We start from the raw sequence: 16350 nt of genomic DNA, 5'->3' as shown, positions 1-16350 counted from the left end.
TACATAAAAACAGTAAAATTTGAACTAAAAGTAAAAAGTACTAACAGTTTTATAATTATCAGTCCAAACAAATCAAGGTCACGTACAACATCATCAAATATTCAGGTCTGTGTGCACAAATCCCACCCCCTGTACCTGAGATGAAACTGTGGAAATACTGGCTGTGTGTGTGTGTGTGTGTGTGTGTGTGTGTGTGTTTGTGGTCTCTTGATTCCTCTGTGGCCTCTGCTATAGCTATAACCATTCATTCACCTCTGATATCTCATTAAATTAATATGTATAACTGAACCAACATAAACGATAGAAAAAAAGCAGATTCTGACACCCGCTCAGGCTATATTACCATATTAAATGTTTGATTTCTTTGGTGGTGAAATACTTTTGTGAAAAGTATAGAATTTCCAAAAACTAAACATACAATTTTAACCTTCATACAAGGTTGGTTTCATTTGGTCTTTCATCAAACTTGAGCAAGAGCACACTTTCTCTCCTCAGTTTATGAATTGTACTAAGCATTAATAGGAAGGAAGAATACAAATCAGTCCTGGAGGGATGCTTTCAGTAAGGCAAACTCGTATGCAGGAATGTTCTAGAACAGTTCCAGCACCCTAATGAGTGCTCAGGGACTGAGGCTTTGATTCTTGTTTCACTGAGGTTGATCACTGGCTTCACTTTCCATCAGGTCCTGCCTTCAGGAACGAGACACCCTTGGCAAAGATCCCATTGTAAACCAGAGTCAGCAGCTCATGGTATTGTGACAGAAAACACACCTCGAACACAATGGACAGAAACACACACACACTAAAGCCGACTGATAGACACACGCACCCCCTGAAGGCCTGAGCTCTCACCTCGTATCTGTGAGGCAGAGATGATGACAGAATAATTCAATCTATTACATTCTCACATCTGGAAAGTCCATTTGCGTACACTTTGAGTTCCTTCCTCAGAAAGGCAGTGAGGTGTAAACGAGTGTGTGTGTGCGACAAGAGTCAACCTCAAAATATTCAGGTCGAACCCTCTGGCCACCACAACATAAGGGTCTTAACCGCACAAATAGGTTAATAGGAGATGGAATGATGGAGGGAGGGGATGGAAGAAGCTCAAGCACTTAAACTTTAATGAGGATGGAGTCTGTTATAGTCATCTTCATCCTCTAGCCAATGAAATACCGGACCACAGCCAACTAATGCAATCCCCTCTTTTACCTCCAGCTCTGAATTTCTCTCTCATTTCACCTGACTTACAATCACACTTCAATCCATCTCTTCCCCTACAAAAAAATCTGAAAAAACCCTCCTCCCTGTAGATTTCTGGATGGAAATTTTTGATCGGATTGGGAGTAAATGCACAGTTTGGAGGGCTCACTAAAGGGATATAAGGTGCCCACCCAAGTTTTCAAAACAATTCTAATGGGTCCTGAATGTAACATCAGTTTCACACACAAACAACATGTGTTTTTGGAAGTAATATAATGCAGAAATATAGTGTAAAGGGGAATTCTGATCACAAATCTTGCCACCATTTAAATTTTTTGACAGATTCTGAATCTCTGTTACCATTTGCATTGTGTTTTTCTTTCAAATGAATAAAGTAATTGTTTCTAAATGTCCAAAGTGTGTGCGTCTGTTTTGTGTTCTGCCTGAGAACAATGCCTGAAGCGGCAGACAGGAAATGCAAAGTACAAAATCTCCACTGCTGTTTAAGCAGGTCATGATGAATGGCCCTTCACCTTTGACTTAAACCCTGTGTTTAGCCACAAAGTTCACACTAACCCTCACATTGACCCCAAACCACACACACAGATAAAAATACAGGAAAAACAGGAAACCACGCACTCTTAAAAATAAAGGTGCTTAAAAAGTTCTTCACAGCGATGCCATAGATAGAAGAAGCATTTTTCATCATTCAGTCAAAGGTTCTTTAAAGAACCATCTCTTTCTTACCTATTTATAATCTGAAGATGTCAGGATCTTGGTAAGGGAGGAACTCAGGTGCAGACAGGAAGTGACTAAACACAGGATTTATTTAACAAAAAAGGGAAAACAAAAACCCACGAGGGGGAAAACACTGACTAGGGAAATACAAAATAACTGAACAGGACTGAGTTAACGGGATAAACAAAGACTCAAAGCACGGGAACACTAACTATAAACAAACACTCACAGAAATACAAAACACTTCTTCAGGAACAGGTACAATCACAAGTGATGAACAAATCTCAATGAACCGACGCAAGACAGAGCACACTAGGAAAGCTAAATAGAGGGAACAATCAAGACACGACAGGTGGCACAGATGGGACAATCAAGACACGACTAGGTTAACAAGGGGGGGCGGGGCAAGGGAACGAGACAACACAAGCACATGGCCCAAAGGCAAGGCCATGTGCTTGTACACAAAACACGGGTCTGTCATGATCCTGCCTCAAGACTAGGAAAAATCAAGGACACGAGGGCAGAATCATGACAGAACCCCTCCCTTAAGGAGCGGCTTCCAGACGCTCCTCAAGGGAACATCAAACACGAGATATGACTGACATGACGGACTGGGACACCGACACAAACCAACAAGACATGACAAATAACAACAAAGGCAGACATGAATACACGACGGCAGGGTTAGGGTGACAAATCAAAAAAAACAAACAGGGAAGGGGAGGAGGCGGGACCACAAAGTTCATGGGGGACAGACCAGGGTGGGTGGGTGGTGCAGGAATCTTAGGAGGACAGGACGAAGGCTGACGACGGGGGGTACGGGCAGGTCTGGGTGGTGAGGGGCGGGGAGGGGTCTCGGGACAACTGACAGGGGACATGATAGGAGCAGACAAGGGACGCGGGGCAACACTTACGGGACGCGGGGCAAGACTTACGGGACGCGGGGAGACGACAGCTGGACACGGGGGGACAACATCTACTGGACACGGGACGACAACATCTACTGGACACGGAGGGACAACAGGACACGGGACATCTACGGGACACGGGGCCACATCAACAGGATACATGACTACATCAGCAGGACACGGGGCAACACTCACGGGACACGGGGAGACGACATCTACGGGACACGGGGAGACGACATCAGGACACTCGGGATTTCTGGGGACAGGGTCTGAGGACAAGACAGGACTGACGGGGACTTCTAGGATACGGACAAGACTAGACAAATAATCTGAAAAGGCTTTAGCCGCTAAGACAATTGGCATCTCCTTACGAGATGAGACACACTGTACTAAAGTCCTTGCTGCAGAGTCGGCCGCGGCACTCTCCTGCGCTCTCACGACTGCCGACTTGCATACTGCCCTCTTCTTTGCCGGCTCGGGCACGCCAGCGCCCTCCGCTGCTGGCTCGGACACGCTCACTGCTGCTGGCTCGGGCACGCCAGCGCTCACCGCTGCTGGCACGGGCACGCCAGCTCTCACCGCTGCTGGCACGGGCACGCCAGCTCTCTCCGCTGCTGGCACGGGCACGCTCACCGCTGCTGGGTCGGGCACGCCAGCGCTCTCCGCTGCTGGCACGGGCACGCCAGCTCTCTCCGCTGCTGGCTCGGGCACGCTCACCGCTGCTGGGTCGGGCACGCCAGCGCTCTCCGCTGCTGGCACGGGAGGAGACAGGGTCACAGGACCGGCAGGCCCCTTCTTCCTCCTCTTCCTCCTCGGGCGCGGTGCAGAGGCTACAGCTGGGTCAGAGGCGGGTTGGGGGAGTTTGGTCTCGGGCAGGGCAGCCTCGGACGCCGAAGACTCTGAAGCTGACTCCCATGAAAGCCGTCTCCCTCGCTTGTTGGGGAGACTTAAGGTAGTGGGAGGTGCCTCAGGATCTTGGGAGGGACCTAACTGATCCCCCAGGGTTGCCACGGCCAGGACACGACCCTCCGGGATCGCCGGCAGCTGGGTAGGTGGGGGGGACCTCTGTGGCTCCTCCTGGGAGATGCTCTCCCACAGCCGGGCATAATTCCGAAGGATCCACTCCCCCTCGGGCGAGTATGGGAGGGTGACCCCCTTCCTGTCGGTGGGGGACGACATCCAACATTGTCGACGGAACTCCAACAAGTGTTGGAGCTCGGGGGACCTCCTGCCTGCTGAGTTCCTTTTTGGTCGGTTCATTCTGTCAGGATCTTGGTAAGGGAGGAACTCAGGTGCAGACAGGAAGTGACTAAACACAGGATTTATTTAACAAAAAAGGGAAAACAAAAACCCACGAGGGGGAAAACACTGACTAGGGAAATACAAAATAACTGAACAGGACTGAGTTAACGGGATAAACAAAGACTCAAAGCACGGGAACACTAACTATAAACAAACACTCACAGAAATACAAAACACTTCTTCAGGAACAGGTACAATCACAAGTGATGAACAAATCTCAATGAACCGACGCAAGACAGAGCACACTAGGAAAGCTAAATAGAGGGAACAATCAAGACACGACAGGTGGCACAGATGGGACAATCAAGACACGACTAGGTTAACAAGGGGGGCGGGGCAAGGGAACGAGACAACACAAGCACATGGCCCAAAGGCAAGGCCATGTGCTTGTACACAAAACACGGGTCTGTCATGATCCTGCCTCAAGACTAGGAAAAATCAAGGACACGAGGGCAGAATCATGACAGAAGAACCTTCTTTTGCCACAAAGAACCTTCTTTATGGAACCATTTAGTAAAAAAGGTTATTCTATGATTATTCATGAAGCACCTTTATTTTTAAGAGTGTGTGTGCTGATTTGTACCAGGCTTTTTTGGAAACAAAATATTTTTTATAATCTATGTACACCTACTGTACTCAAACATTGTGTCGAACAAGTTTCCAGCTAACCTCTTCCAGCAACTAGTTCCATGCAACAGATTGATGTAATATAATTACAAAATAAATGCGAGAGTTACAGTTACTGAGAAAAATGTGTAATTAAATTAAAGTTACTTATGAAAATATTTAGCAAAGTGGGGGGGGGGGGGGGGGGTGTAACATCTGAATATTTTCACACATGCATATTTTATTGAATTCTTTCCCAAATTACATTGTCTGCTCTAAAATATGAGACACCAAATGTTTCAGGAGTTTAGAACACAGAATAGGACACTTACTTGATAACTGTTTTATTTCATACAGTATTTGGATTAATTATTTATATGCTTTATTTAGTTTTTTCAGATTAACTGTTTTTTTTTCTAAAGCATTTTTAGATGCCAGTGTTTCCTGTCATAGCTATGCAAAGATTAGATTTCAAAAACAGAGTTATAGCTATTAAACTATATCTTATTATGATTTTAAACCTGCATTTAACATTAGAAAAATCTCAAAGTAAAAAGAGGTCTAAAGTCCTGCCTGGTTGGAATTTAGAAAAGTATTCAAAAGTAATCAGTTACATTAATAAAGTAATTGAAACGTTACACTACATATTAGAGTAATTTGTAATCTGCAACCTATTACATTTCCAAAGTAATTTCTTGTAACTTCTAATGGTGACCACTGACTTCCACTGTATGGACAAAAAACGCTGTGCTTTTTTTCTTTCTCAAAACATAGTCGTACTGCTATGGAATAACATGAGGGTGCATTAATGACAGTTTAAATTTTTTGGGTGGTCTCTTTTATGTACAATTATATGGAGTGTGATTTTGGGCCAATGAGAAGTCACAGTGGATGGAGCTACCCAGTAGAATGTCAGATAACTAGAGATCAAGCAAGTAACAACATTTCTTTAACTTGTTTCAGGGCACAAAGCTACTTCCTCTTTCATCCAAGACCATTTATGGAAACTAGCCTGCAAAATCATTTTTCAGAATATGTTAGAACGATCAGAATACCTAACATGATTACATGTCAAAATCTACAAAGTATAAATTAGTAATGTAAAATTAAATGATGACTATTTATGGTGCAAGAACATAACCAACTATATCGACAGAGTTCAAAGAATAAAATAAAAAGTTCCCAAAACACATCCCATTTATGTTTATTCACTAGCACATGGCTTTATCCAAAGCACCTTACAAATGAGGAATAAAATTAAGTGATTTGAATCTAAATGAACTGAAGAAAGTGATAAACTATGTAAAAATGTACATGCACACACTTCAATGATATACAGAGAGGCCGAATAGAAGATTCACACTGAGATTACTGATCAAAGATTACTGAGATCACATTTCTAAAAAGCTGCAATTTATCCATTTTGAGAATAGGAGACAGGAAAACCTGTTTTCTGTCTCTCGTTTTGGTTTCGGCGTCTGTTCATCATCATTGTGTGCGTGTATGTACACCTGTGCATGATCGTTTTGCCATCCATTGAAGGTTTTCATGTATGGAAAAGATCAGCTTTTATTAGAGCATATTTAAGATGACAATCCTGTCGCCATGAAAGAACAAACACCCACACACTCGCTCAACACACACATGTGCATTTAAGCCGTCTACCCATCTGACTTCCCGTCTCTTTAAAGAAAGCATGTGACAGCATCTGCTTTGATGATTTTGTACAATGGCATTAAAACATGAAAGAGGAGATTTAAGGACAGAAAGAAAGAACACACGGCTCTGTTTCTGCTGAAACGGGCTAGAGGCGTTACAGCAGAGTTTAGCTTTGAAAACACACTGGATGTTTTTGCAGTTTCAATGAAACAATTGATTCATATTTCTGTTAGTCAAAACAAGGATTGTGAGACAAGTTTTTCAGAAAGCTCTGGATATTCACTCTGGCAGTTCAAATCAACACAACCTAATCCACAAACACCATGTTGGGATGCCCAAACAAATAACCTCACAATATAGTCTTCATTTTTCAACACCACTAGACCTTCAACGGGGAAACTAGAGGCTCTTTTGCCTGAATGCAAGTCAGTTCAGGACATATTCTGGATTAATTTCTTATATTTTTTTGTATGGACACAGTTGAATACATCACACAATGTAACATATTTGTTTGCAAACACTTCAAAAGTTTGATCTCAGAATTCTTAATCTTTCACCATAAAATGTCCTGTGAAAGAACCAGAGAAAGAACTAGAATGGCTGAAAGAAACAGAGTTGAACCCTTGAAACATCATCTGGAGCCCAGTCAACATCTATCACACACACACCCACACCCACAGGCTATAAATAGCTTGTTCGGTATATATTCAAATATTTATCCCCACAGTCTCAAAATGATTGACTATAAAGTATCTAAATGTGTAATAAGATCTGCCCTTTTCAGGTAAACTCCAAAATCACTGTCCTTAATAAAACATCATTCATTGATGCATGATTTGATGTGGCCCAGACAGCAGAGAGCATCAGAAATCACATGGATTTCATCACACTCTGCGAAAGATTGTTTTCAATAAAGACATGACAAATAAACCACGATAAACACAGGAACGAGACAAATATGCAGAAACACGATCCCTCCATAAAAGGAGACAAAGAAAGACAAAGAAAAGACCAAGAAATGAAGAAGAACGAGTGTAAACACTTGCACACAGTTGGACTGACCCACCAATGTGACTCAACCTGGATGTCTCAGTCCAGTCTTTTTCTTCATCCAGTCTTTCATTCCTCCTCCATCTAATCTCCCTGGCTTACATCAGTTCCTAAGCATGATTGTCTTAACAGAAACCTGCGTAAACAGAGACTGAAAGCTTTTCTGTACTCACCAGGGTACTGGTTGTTATCGAGGTCAGAATCTCCACGCAGGGTGAATCCGAAGCCTGCTGGGACAGCGGATGAGGCCCAGTCGCCTTTCAGCACTTGAGATGCCTGTAACATCAGCCCAGATTTTTGCCCGTTATAAATGAAGACCCTGCCACCACGATCCTCTCCTGCGAACGGAGCTCCTATTGCCATGTCTGAGTAAGAAAAAGATGGAGGACAACAATATTTGATCAATAACAGCATATAAAAGATATACATCCAATTTGTTTCCAAGCTCAGTCTACCTGTGGAAGCCTGTTTCTTCATAAGTGTCAATAAACAAAATAAAAACTGTGAAATAATCATAATTAAGACAAAGCTCCAACTGTGAGTCCCTGTATTGTGAGATACAAAGTATCGATTGTGAGGTTTAAAGTCTCACCTGTGTTATAAAAATAAAAATTATGGTGAATAATGTCTAAACAGTAAGTTATACATTAAAGTCTCAATTCCGAGAAACATAATTGCAACATCATTTCAACATGATTTTTTTTATATACTGTTACAATGTGAGATATAAAGCCTCAGTTGTGAGATAAAAAGTCATTTTGTTTGATAAAGAAAGACATGAAGTTGCAACTGTGAGATATGAAGAGAGAGATATAAAGAGATTTTGATAAATAAAGTCAGAAAGTTGAATAAAGTTTTTATTCTAACATAAAAACAGGCTTCCATACATTAACTACAAGAACACCAGGATTCACACTAGCGCTATACATTTGGATCTGCTGCATTTTGTAATTTATAATTCATTGTTGATTTTTTTCAGTGTTTGATATGTTGAGGAACAGAGAGATGCTTTTATGTGGAAAAAAAGAGGATGCTGCTAAAAAGAATACCGATGATTTACACAAAGTTCCACAGGGAGCGACCGCTCTTTTCTCTTCGGCACTGAGGGACTATTACAGAACAATAACAGACTCATGCACAAGCACCAGTCCACTACTGCATGGCCAATAAATCTCCAGGGTAGGGTTATCTGTTCAAGTGTTCCTCCTGCCAGCAGCGCTGCTCAAGTCATTAACCTACATTTGGGCAGCAGCACACGCACACAAGGGGAAAACTAAAAAACAGACAACTGCTGACCCAGACAGAGATGCCCAGTGAGGGGCAGAAAGGCAGAGGAACAGAGCGACTGAGGGGATGTTGAGGAAATAAACTCTATAAAGATCTATGTCAGGGATATTCACATTACTTTGCTTTAGGGCTGATTTATCTGGTAATTGTAATGATATGTGGCTTTCATTAGGTTTAAAAGTGTGACTTACTGCATATCAGCCTCATATTTATTAAAACAGTGCTGGAACCTCTTTAAAAGACCATTTTCACTCAGTGTAGACCATGTGAATTTTATCTTATTTACACATAAACTCATTCATAAAATGCATAAATGCGTCCAGTTAGCTAACTTCAGATCCTCCCATTAAAATACAGTGCATATATGCACCAACAGTAAAAAAATATTTTGAGGCATAAAGAGGACACTGACATTGCAGAGCAGGGTACTTCTGTTTTTTTTTGTTTTGTTTTTTGGTAGTGCCTCAGTTCAAGCATTATGTGGACAGATCATTTCTTCCTACTAGTTAAAGCATGAAATAAACATGAATGAACATCCGAACGTTTGTCGTTTTAACCACAGAAAGACATCAATACACACCAAATATCTACTTCAAATGCACCAATTTTAATCTACTAACTTTCCTGTTGAGTTTATTTGTTGTACAAAATGGCAAATTTAGCATTAGAATTAGTTAGATTCCATGTCAGTCAAACTCTTAGTAAAGATTATTTTAAAATAAAATTGTATTTAATGTAATTTACTAAATACATCAAATTCTTATCAGCCATTATTATTCTAAGTCCATTAGAATGTGGGCCGGAAGTGGAGTGTGATTTGGTCCGTGAGCATAATATAATAAAATGCATGTTATTAGAACAAGTGTTTTTTCATGTCTGTAAAACATCTGTTTCTCTCCACTGGGGCGTGTTCAATTAAGACACACAATTAATTGAATTGTAATATATATACTGTATATACACACACGGCTTTGAGCATGCCTGATCTATGTCCTCACTCTATAATAAAAACAACTGACAAACTCCAAAGAATTGATAAAAACAGAGGAATCAAAGGATGCAGTATAGGGAAAGAGAGAGAGAGCCCATGACTATTGACAGATCTTAGAGGAATGTGTGCTCATGGAAATCTTCTGAGCTAAGCAAACCGTTCTGAGGTAGACAGGAACGAAAAGTTTAATTAGACTTAGAAAAATAAAATCATCACCACAAGAAAGCGCTCATTTCCGTCCACTGGACCACCGTGTGTGTGTGTGAGTAGGAAGTGAGTGTGCACAAGTGTGCCAGCATATGTAATAATGCTCTGTTTCACTGTTTCTCTTGGGTGAGTTCCTCTCTATAAATATCCGTCGCATATTGTTGGTGATTCTAGATCATTTCCTTTTCCTGTTTTTTTAGCAGTGGGCACAGTAGCTGGCACAGTGCCCAAAGACCCCCAACATTAACAGACAGACGGTCTGCGAAAAAGAACAGCATAATATATATGAGACCGAATTCATTATGACACTTTACAAGATACTTAATTGTGTGGCTTGGCCTTAATCGACTGCATACATATACTACATGCCACAGTTGAGGGAAACAGACATTTTACAGACATAAGAAACCACTGGGTCCACAAATAACACACATTTATTGTAAAGTCATGCTTTAGGGCCTGATTTCATTTTCTGGCCCTAACAGAACGGAAAACGAAAATTTTCATATTTTTTTGTATTTTTGATCATGGGTAAAAAATGAGATTATGCTTTATTATTTGTTTTAAATGTGTGGGCAGCACCGAAACACCCCATTCAACCCTTCTGTACTGCACCGATACGCGGCAACCGCGAGCTCGGTTCGTTTTCAACAGGAGTAAATAAGGAGCAATAAAACAGCATTTGAATTTTACTTTAGCATTATCTACAACTACATAGAATAAAATATGATACTACTAGCCTACTTATTTTATTCTAGGCCTATTAGAAAAAAAAGCAAACATGTTTTTTTTTTTTTTACACAACACAATTTCATGGGAAAAACCAACCCCACATACATTATAATAAAATACTTAGTATTTAGTGAAAAATACTACATAATTAGTCTACTGTAATTCTTAAATCCAAATGATAGGCTATACTGTAAAATTATGAACTGAAGTCACAAATTCGGTAGATGATGACAGTATAAACAGAGTGTGGGTGTGACCACATTACAGATAATGAACTCAGACTGGAAACACAGCACCTCTCATTGGTTTCATTTATTAAATTGTTAAATTGTTAGACATGTCAAGCTTTCATTGGATCTAGGATGGTTCTGTGTCTGTGATGCATGAGCCTGGATCATCTCTGATGCGTTTCAGACAGAAGTTCAGGGAGACCGAGATGACAGAAAGCACACCATGTTAGGATTCTTTATTTTACAACAGATTTTTGTTAGATTTTGTTGTCACTGAGGGTATCGACCAAAACAGATGGAGCTGAATCGCGTTCCACTGTTATCAGGATGGCGCTTGCGAATCGGGATCTGTGCTCTACACATATTCCATGTCATTGTAGATCACATAAGGTAAAATTCAAATGTCACTGAATTAAGTAATTTCTGCTTTGTCAAAAACATGCAGCAGCCGTGAATTTATTTGTATGTTTTTTATCTTGTAAGCACTGCTAGGAAAGAATCCGCAGGATTAATAAACTCGGCTCACCAGCCGCTTCTCTCCTGTTGATAATGATAATCCTGTTGAGTTCACAGTTGCCGCTTTTCGTGCAGTGTGATGAAAGGGGTGTTTCAGCGCTGCCCAGACATTCAAAACAAATATTAAAGCATAATCTCATTTTTTAGCCATAAACAAAAAAACGTTCTTAAATAAAACGAAAAAAAAAAAAAACTAAAATCAAACTGTTTCTCATTTTGCTTTATTTCTTTTAAGTAGAAAAACAAAATGACCAAAAGATACATGGATCTGTCTGTACCTGCCAACTACTAAGATTAAACACCAGGACACTACAAGCTGTACAGCCACACACACAAGTGAGGTCTCTCACTGGATCCTCTCAAAAGCAAATCCATCCAGAGGCAACAGAGCAACAAAAAAAAGGAACAAACAACGCTCAGGACAAAAAAGGCAAGCAACTAGCTATAAGACAGAATAATTCAAACAGCAGGAGAACAAAAGCACACAGAGACACTGTGACAAGTATCACTTCATCAAACCCATATGGCTGGTGTAACAGAGATACAGTGTGGGATATCAGATTCATTATGACCATATCAGTTATTGATTAAGTCTCCAAAACTCCAAGGCAGCATCATCTCATTATGTGATACTTTTACATTACCACAAAAAAGTCAAGACCTATAAGTAATCCACAAAATGAACCCCTGCTTAAATCAAAGTGTGTTTTGTTACCATAGAACTCACAAACACTATTTGAGTACAATTTTTATTGTACAATATACAATACAATATTTGAGTCTCACACTGGCACACTGGCAAGCACAATGGCATTTCGTACAGGTTGTAAAGTCTTATATGACATATGCTTTTGGAAATCATAGAACCAGATGGCTTACATTTCATGTATGGACATCACATCCTCATCTTATGTTCATCCACATCAAGTGTCATTTTAAAATTACACTGACATATCAGATTGTGTTACAGTAACATATGGAGCTGATTCATAGACTGCACACACCCGCATACACACAGTGACCAGCACCACAGAAAACCTCTGTCTACAACTCAACTCAATCTGTCTGTAGTGATGGAGATGATCTGTGGCTGATTATTATGGTCTGAACTCCACCCATGAACACCTGGTTTCTTTCAGATGCAAAGAGATCTCTTAAAAATCATAATAAATAGAGAAATGCTGCCATGGCAACATAATTAGCAATGATCAGGTCAGAAACTCTGAGACAGGGCTCAACATCAAAAAAAAAAAAAAAAAAAAAAATTGGTGTGCCCAAGCATGTCAACTATGCTCTGACAAAAATGTAAAATTCCTCAAATTTTCAATTTCAGCTTTAATTGTTATTTTTTGGGGGGGTTAATTTACATTTATAATTTAACATTTATAAACACTATTTATTGTTACATGTATGACATATTTAATCTAAATTCCAAAATTATTAAATATGATTTATTGTAGATTTTTCAGTCAAATGCCGCGTTTCCACCGAAATTACCCGGAACATTTGTACCAGGAACTTTTTTCACCCGAGACCTGTTGCTTTCTGCGTTTCCACCGCGGTGTAAAGCATAGACAGTAAAAGAAATGGACACAGCGACCCCATTGGAACTCAACTGAGACAATCGAAGCCCATTTTTTGCGTTTTTTAGCACTTCCGTTTCTGACGCGTAGACTCAAACTAAGCTTGACGACGTCAGCAACCTGTCTGACAGATGTAAATGTTCTAGTAGCTGTGCGTGCAAACTGCCATCGTTAATCTTGCAGAGACGGCGAGCTTGAGCGGGGAGTTCTTTGTCGTGAGTGAGCAGGAGTAAGTATTCTGATAACGCCAGTGCGCCATATTAAGTTAATTGCCTGCGAGCTTCTCCTCCTGTCTGTACGGTAATGCGACAGAGAGTCGTGTGGTTATGGCGCAATCGTTAGCCTATTTTTTACAAAAACTTTTTCTACGGGGCCATAATGTAACATAGAAGGTAATGGAGCCCTTTATACATTGTCGTGTATCTTTAGAAATAAATAATGGACAAACGGAGTCTTTAAACGCCTCAGATGTAAAGTTATTGGCTGTCAAAGTGACGCCAAAATGAATGGGAGTCAATGGAAATGCTAACGCAAGTGAAGTTCTGCTACAAGATGGCAGCACACAGCCGACTTCAACTTCCGGTCGACTTCCTTGCCGCCTGGTGTAAAGTACCGGGAAGATTAGGCAAATAGACTGGTGACGTATGTCTGCGCGCATTTCTCTATACAAAGTACCACTGATTTAAAAAAAAAAAAAGTACGCTGATTTTGGACGTGCATCATCGGTAGTTAGTTCAGACTTTGTGCATTCGTCTTGGGATTGTGATGTCCGCGACGACGCCAGTCCAGTAAATCTATAAACAGCAGTGTACTTGATAACTTTAGTTAGCTCGTCTTGGCTACTGCAATTTTCCTCTCCGTATATTTACAATAAAACGAAATAGGATATCAAATACCACTGCCTCCTTTCGTTTTCATTTAAGCATAATAACAGCTGCAGAAATGTACTTAGTTCAGGGCTATGTGTATATGCAGCCATTACAATGAAACGAAACATTATATAAATTTGCCTTTTTTATTTTCATTTTAACATATAGATAAATCGAATACAGACCAAAGAAAACCTGTTAGATTTACCCCGCAGCTGAATTATATTTTATGTTTAACCACTAGAGAGACGTCAGAGCCAGCGGCACATATCAGAAGGTCTAGCCGAAGTGAGGCTGCTTCTCGTCGGATAGATGATCACTGAGCTCCCGCTGATCGCGTGGAGCTCACCGTCTCCGAGATCGGCGAAACACATTTTTAAATAGGCGCTGTCTTTATAAATAAACAACAGATTTGAGTTTTAAACAGCTACATTCTCGCCTGAAATACTTTTAAAATTAAATTTCATGACACAATAACAGTAATATTTTGAAAATGTTGATCCGAATAAATGGTGGTTGAACTCAACCAATGCTACGTGAACTCAACCAATCAGGATGTTTAGCGCCAAAGTCCCGCCCCCGAAAGTTCCAGAACTTTGAAAAAGTACCACCTCGCCAGCAGGGACTTTCTGAGGGGCATTTTTTTTACCCGGAACTTTATTTAGTTCCTGGTTCCTGCAGTGGAAACACACCAAGTACCAGGCCAAAGTCCCTAGTTCCTGGGTAAAGTTCCTGCAGTGGAAACGCGGCTATATAACTTTTTTGTTGATCTTAATTTTTTTTATTAATTTAGCAATACTAGTAGTTAAATAGCAACAGGAATATAAACCATGTGACCTCCATCCACAAACTCGGCAAAACACACACACACACACACACACGCAACAGAGTGGTTTACACCCAATTCGCAGGAAAGTGCAAACAAGGGCACCAAATCACTAATTTTACCCTTCCTGACTGGCTAGAACTGTACATTTTAAGCGTGTGATAGATAGACAGTATATCCTAAACAAAAAAGACAAGAAGGAAATGGGTGTTCATCTAACCTCTGTCTCTCTGGCCTTGGAAAAACTCCTGAAACATGCAAGACAACACTCTGAAACGAACACAAACACTTACCAAGGTAGCCATCCTGGTTGATATCTCCGAGAGGGGCGATGGCACTTCCATACCGGCCGAACAGGTGCGTTCCAGTGAGTGTGATTGGAGGAGAGAAGAGAAGCGCGTCCTCTTGCAAATACAAGTACACACGGCCCACCTCACGAGGTTTACTCTCAAACTCACGGTCCATGTAGAGTGGAGCTCCAACTAGTACGTCATCTAGCCTGTGTGCACATAAATTCACAAATTTGACACAAACACCTCTAGGTTTTGAATTTTTGTAGGCCCATAAGAAACATAAATTGTACATGTATTTGTTTTGAAGATGCTTTACTTCTAAACTGAATGGATGGCTAACAACTGAATAAAGACCTGCAGTTTTATAGTGCATGTTTGAAGTCAAAGTATCATACTAGACGTCACCCTTGAGGTTACAAGACAGCCATATATACAAGGAAGTGCACCACTGAACCATTGTAAAATATGAGCCATCAGAGAAGAAACAGACGAGCCAGCGCATGACAGTATCATGGCGGGGTATAAAGCATTAACCTTATAAATGCTGATAATATAAAACAGAGACATTTTGCTTGGAGATATGAATTTAGGAGTGTGTTTTGGACTGCGTGAAGACCGATGGAGGAATACCAAAATGTTCCTACAGTTCGGAACAGGGCATTCTGAGAATAACCTGGACTAAAACCAACAAAGATGGTGGCGGTATTCCAGTGATAAAATGGAATGAAATGTTCACATTTGTACAGGACTTCTCAGACTTCTTAGATCTAAGATAACAGACAATAACAAAGTTATGTTATTTAATATCTAAAAATAAATCACTGTGATTTATACGTTTTAGCATTTAGTGGCCAAAAAATAACAAAAACGATACATTGATTTCAACACTAAAGACTGATTGGCCCTGTTTCCAGCAAATGAGCCATTTCAATAGCTATAAGTGTAATGAGCTGTAATTCGCTCTGTATGTTGGCCATTGCTGGTGTATCATTTAACTGCTCTTTCTTTGTGTATACTGCTGTTTTACTGTGTATTCCACTATGTACCATTGGTAAGGAAGCCTTTCAGTTAATGGCATAAACATATGTGAGCATTTCAGACATAAGAGAAGGAGCTTTGGCGCTGATGTGTCAGCAAAGATTTGTATTCTCATAAGACCAAATTAGAAACAAATTTTATACATATCAAATTCCCTCCTGGACTATGTGAGCATTTAAACAAGGGTCAAGTAAACCAGAGCTTAATGCATGAGTCTAAATAAGCCAAAGCCCATATAAAACCTCATGGTTCTATTATTTGGATTAATATGGTCCAAATTCTATTTAGTTCTGAATACACCTTGTAACTAAATACA

At 40.5% G+C, this 16350-nt stretch overlaps 1 protein-coding gene across 1 annotated transcript in view; it reads right to left on the bottom strand.

Annotated features, from left to right (window-relative positions):
* Positions 1-16350, bottom strand: part of itga8 (integrin, alpha 8) — a 67760-nt gene that overhangs the window by 36365 nt on the left and 15045 nt on the right. The window contains exons 12-13 of the mRNA XM_052579032.1: positions 14997-15202; positions 7636-7827 (exon numbers count right to left, since the gene is read on the bottom strand). Of these exons, the coding sequence (XP_052434992.1) occupies positions 7636-7827; positions 14997-15202 (398 nt within the window). The remainder of the gene's footprint in view (positions 1-7635; positions 7828-14996; positions 15203-16350) is intronic.

The sequence above is a fragment of the Carassius gibelio genome, chromosome B16 (genome assembly GCF_023724105.1).
Source record: "Carassius gibelio isolate Cgi1373 ecotype wild population from Czech Republic chromosome B16, carGib1.2-hapl.c, whole genome shotgun sequence".
In the NCBI taxonomy this organism is placed as follows: domain Eukaryota; kingdom Metazoa; phylum Chordata; class Actinopteri; order Cypriniformes; family Cyprinidae; genus Carassius; species Carassius gibelio.
This window is presented reverse-complemented; position numbering and strand designations above follow the sequence as displayed.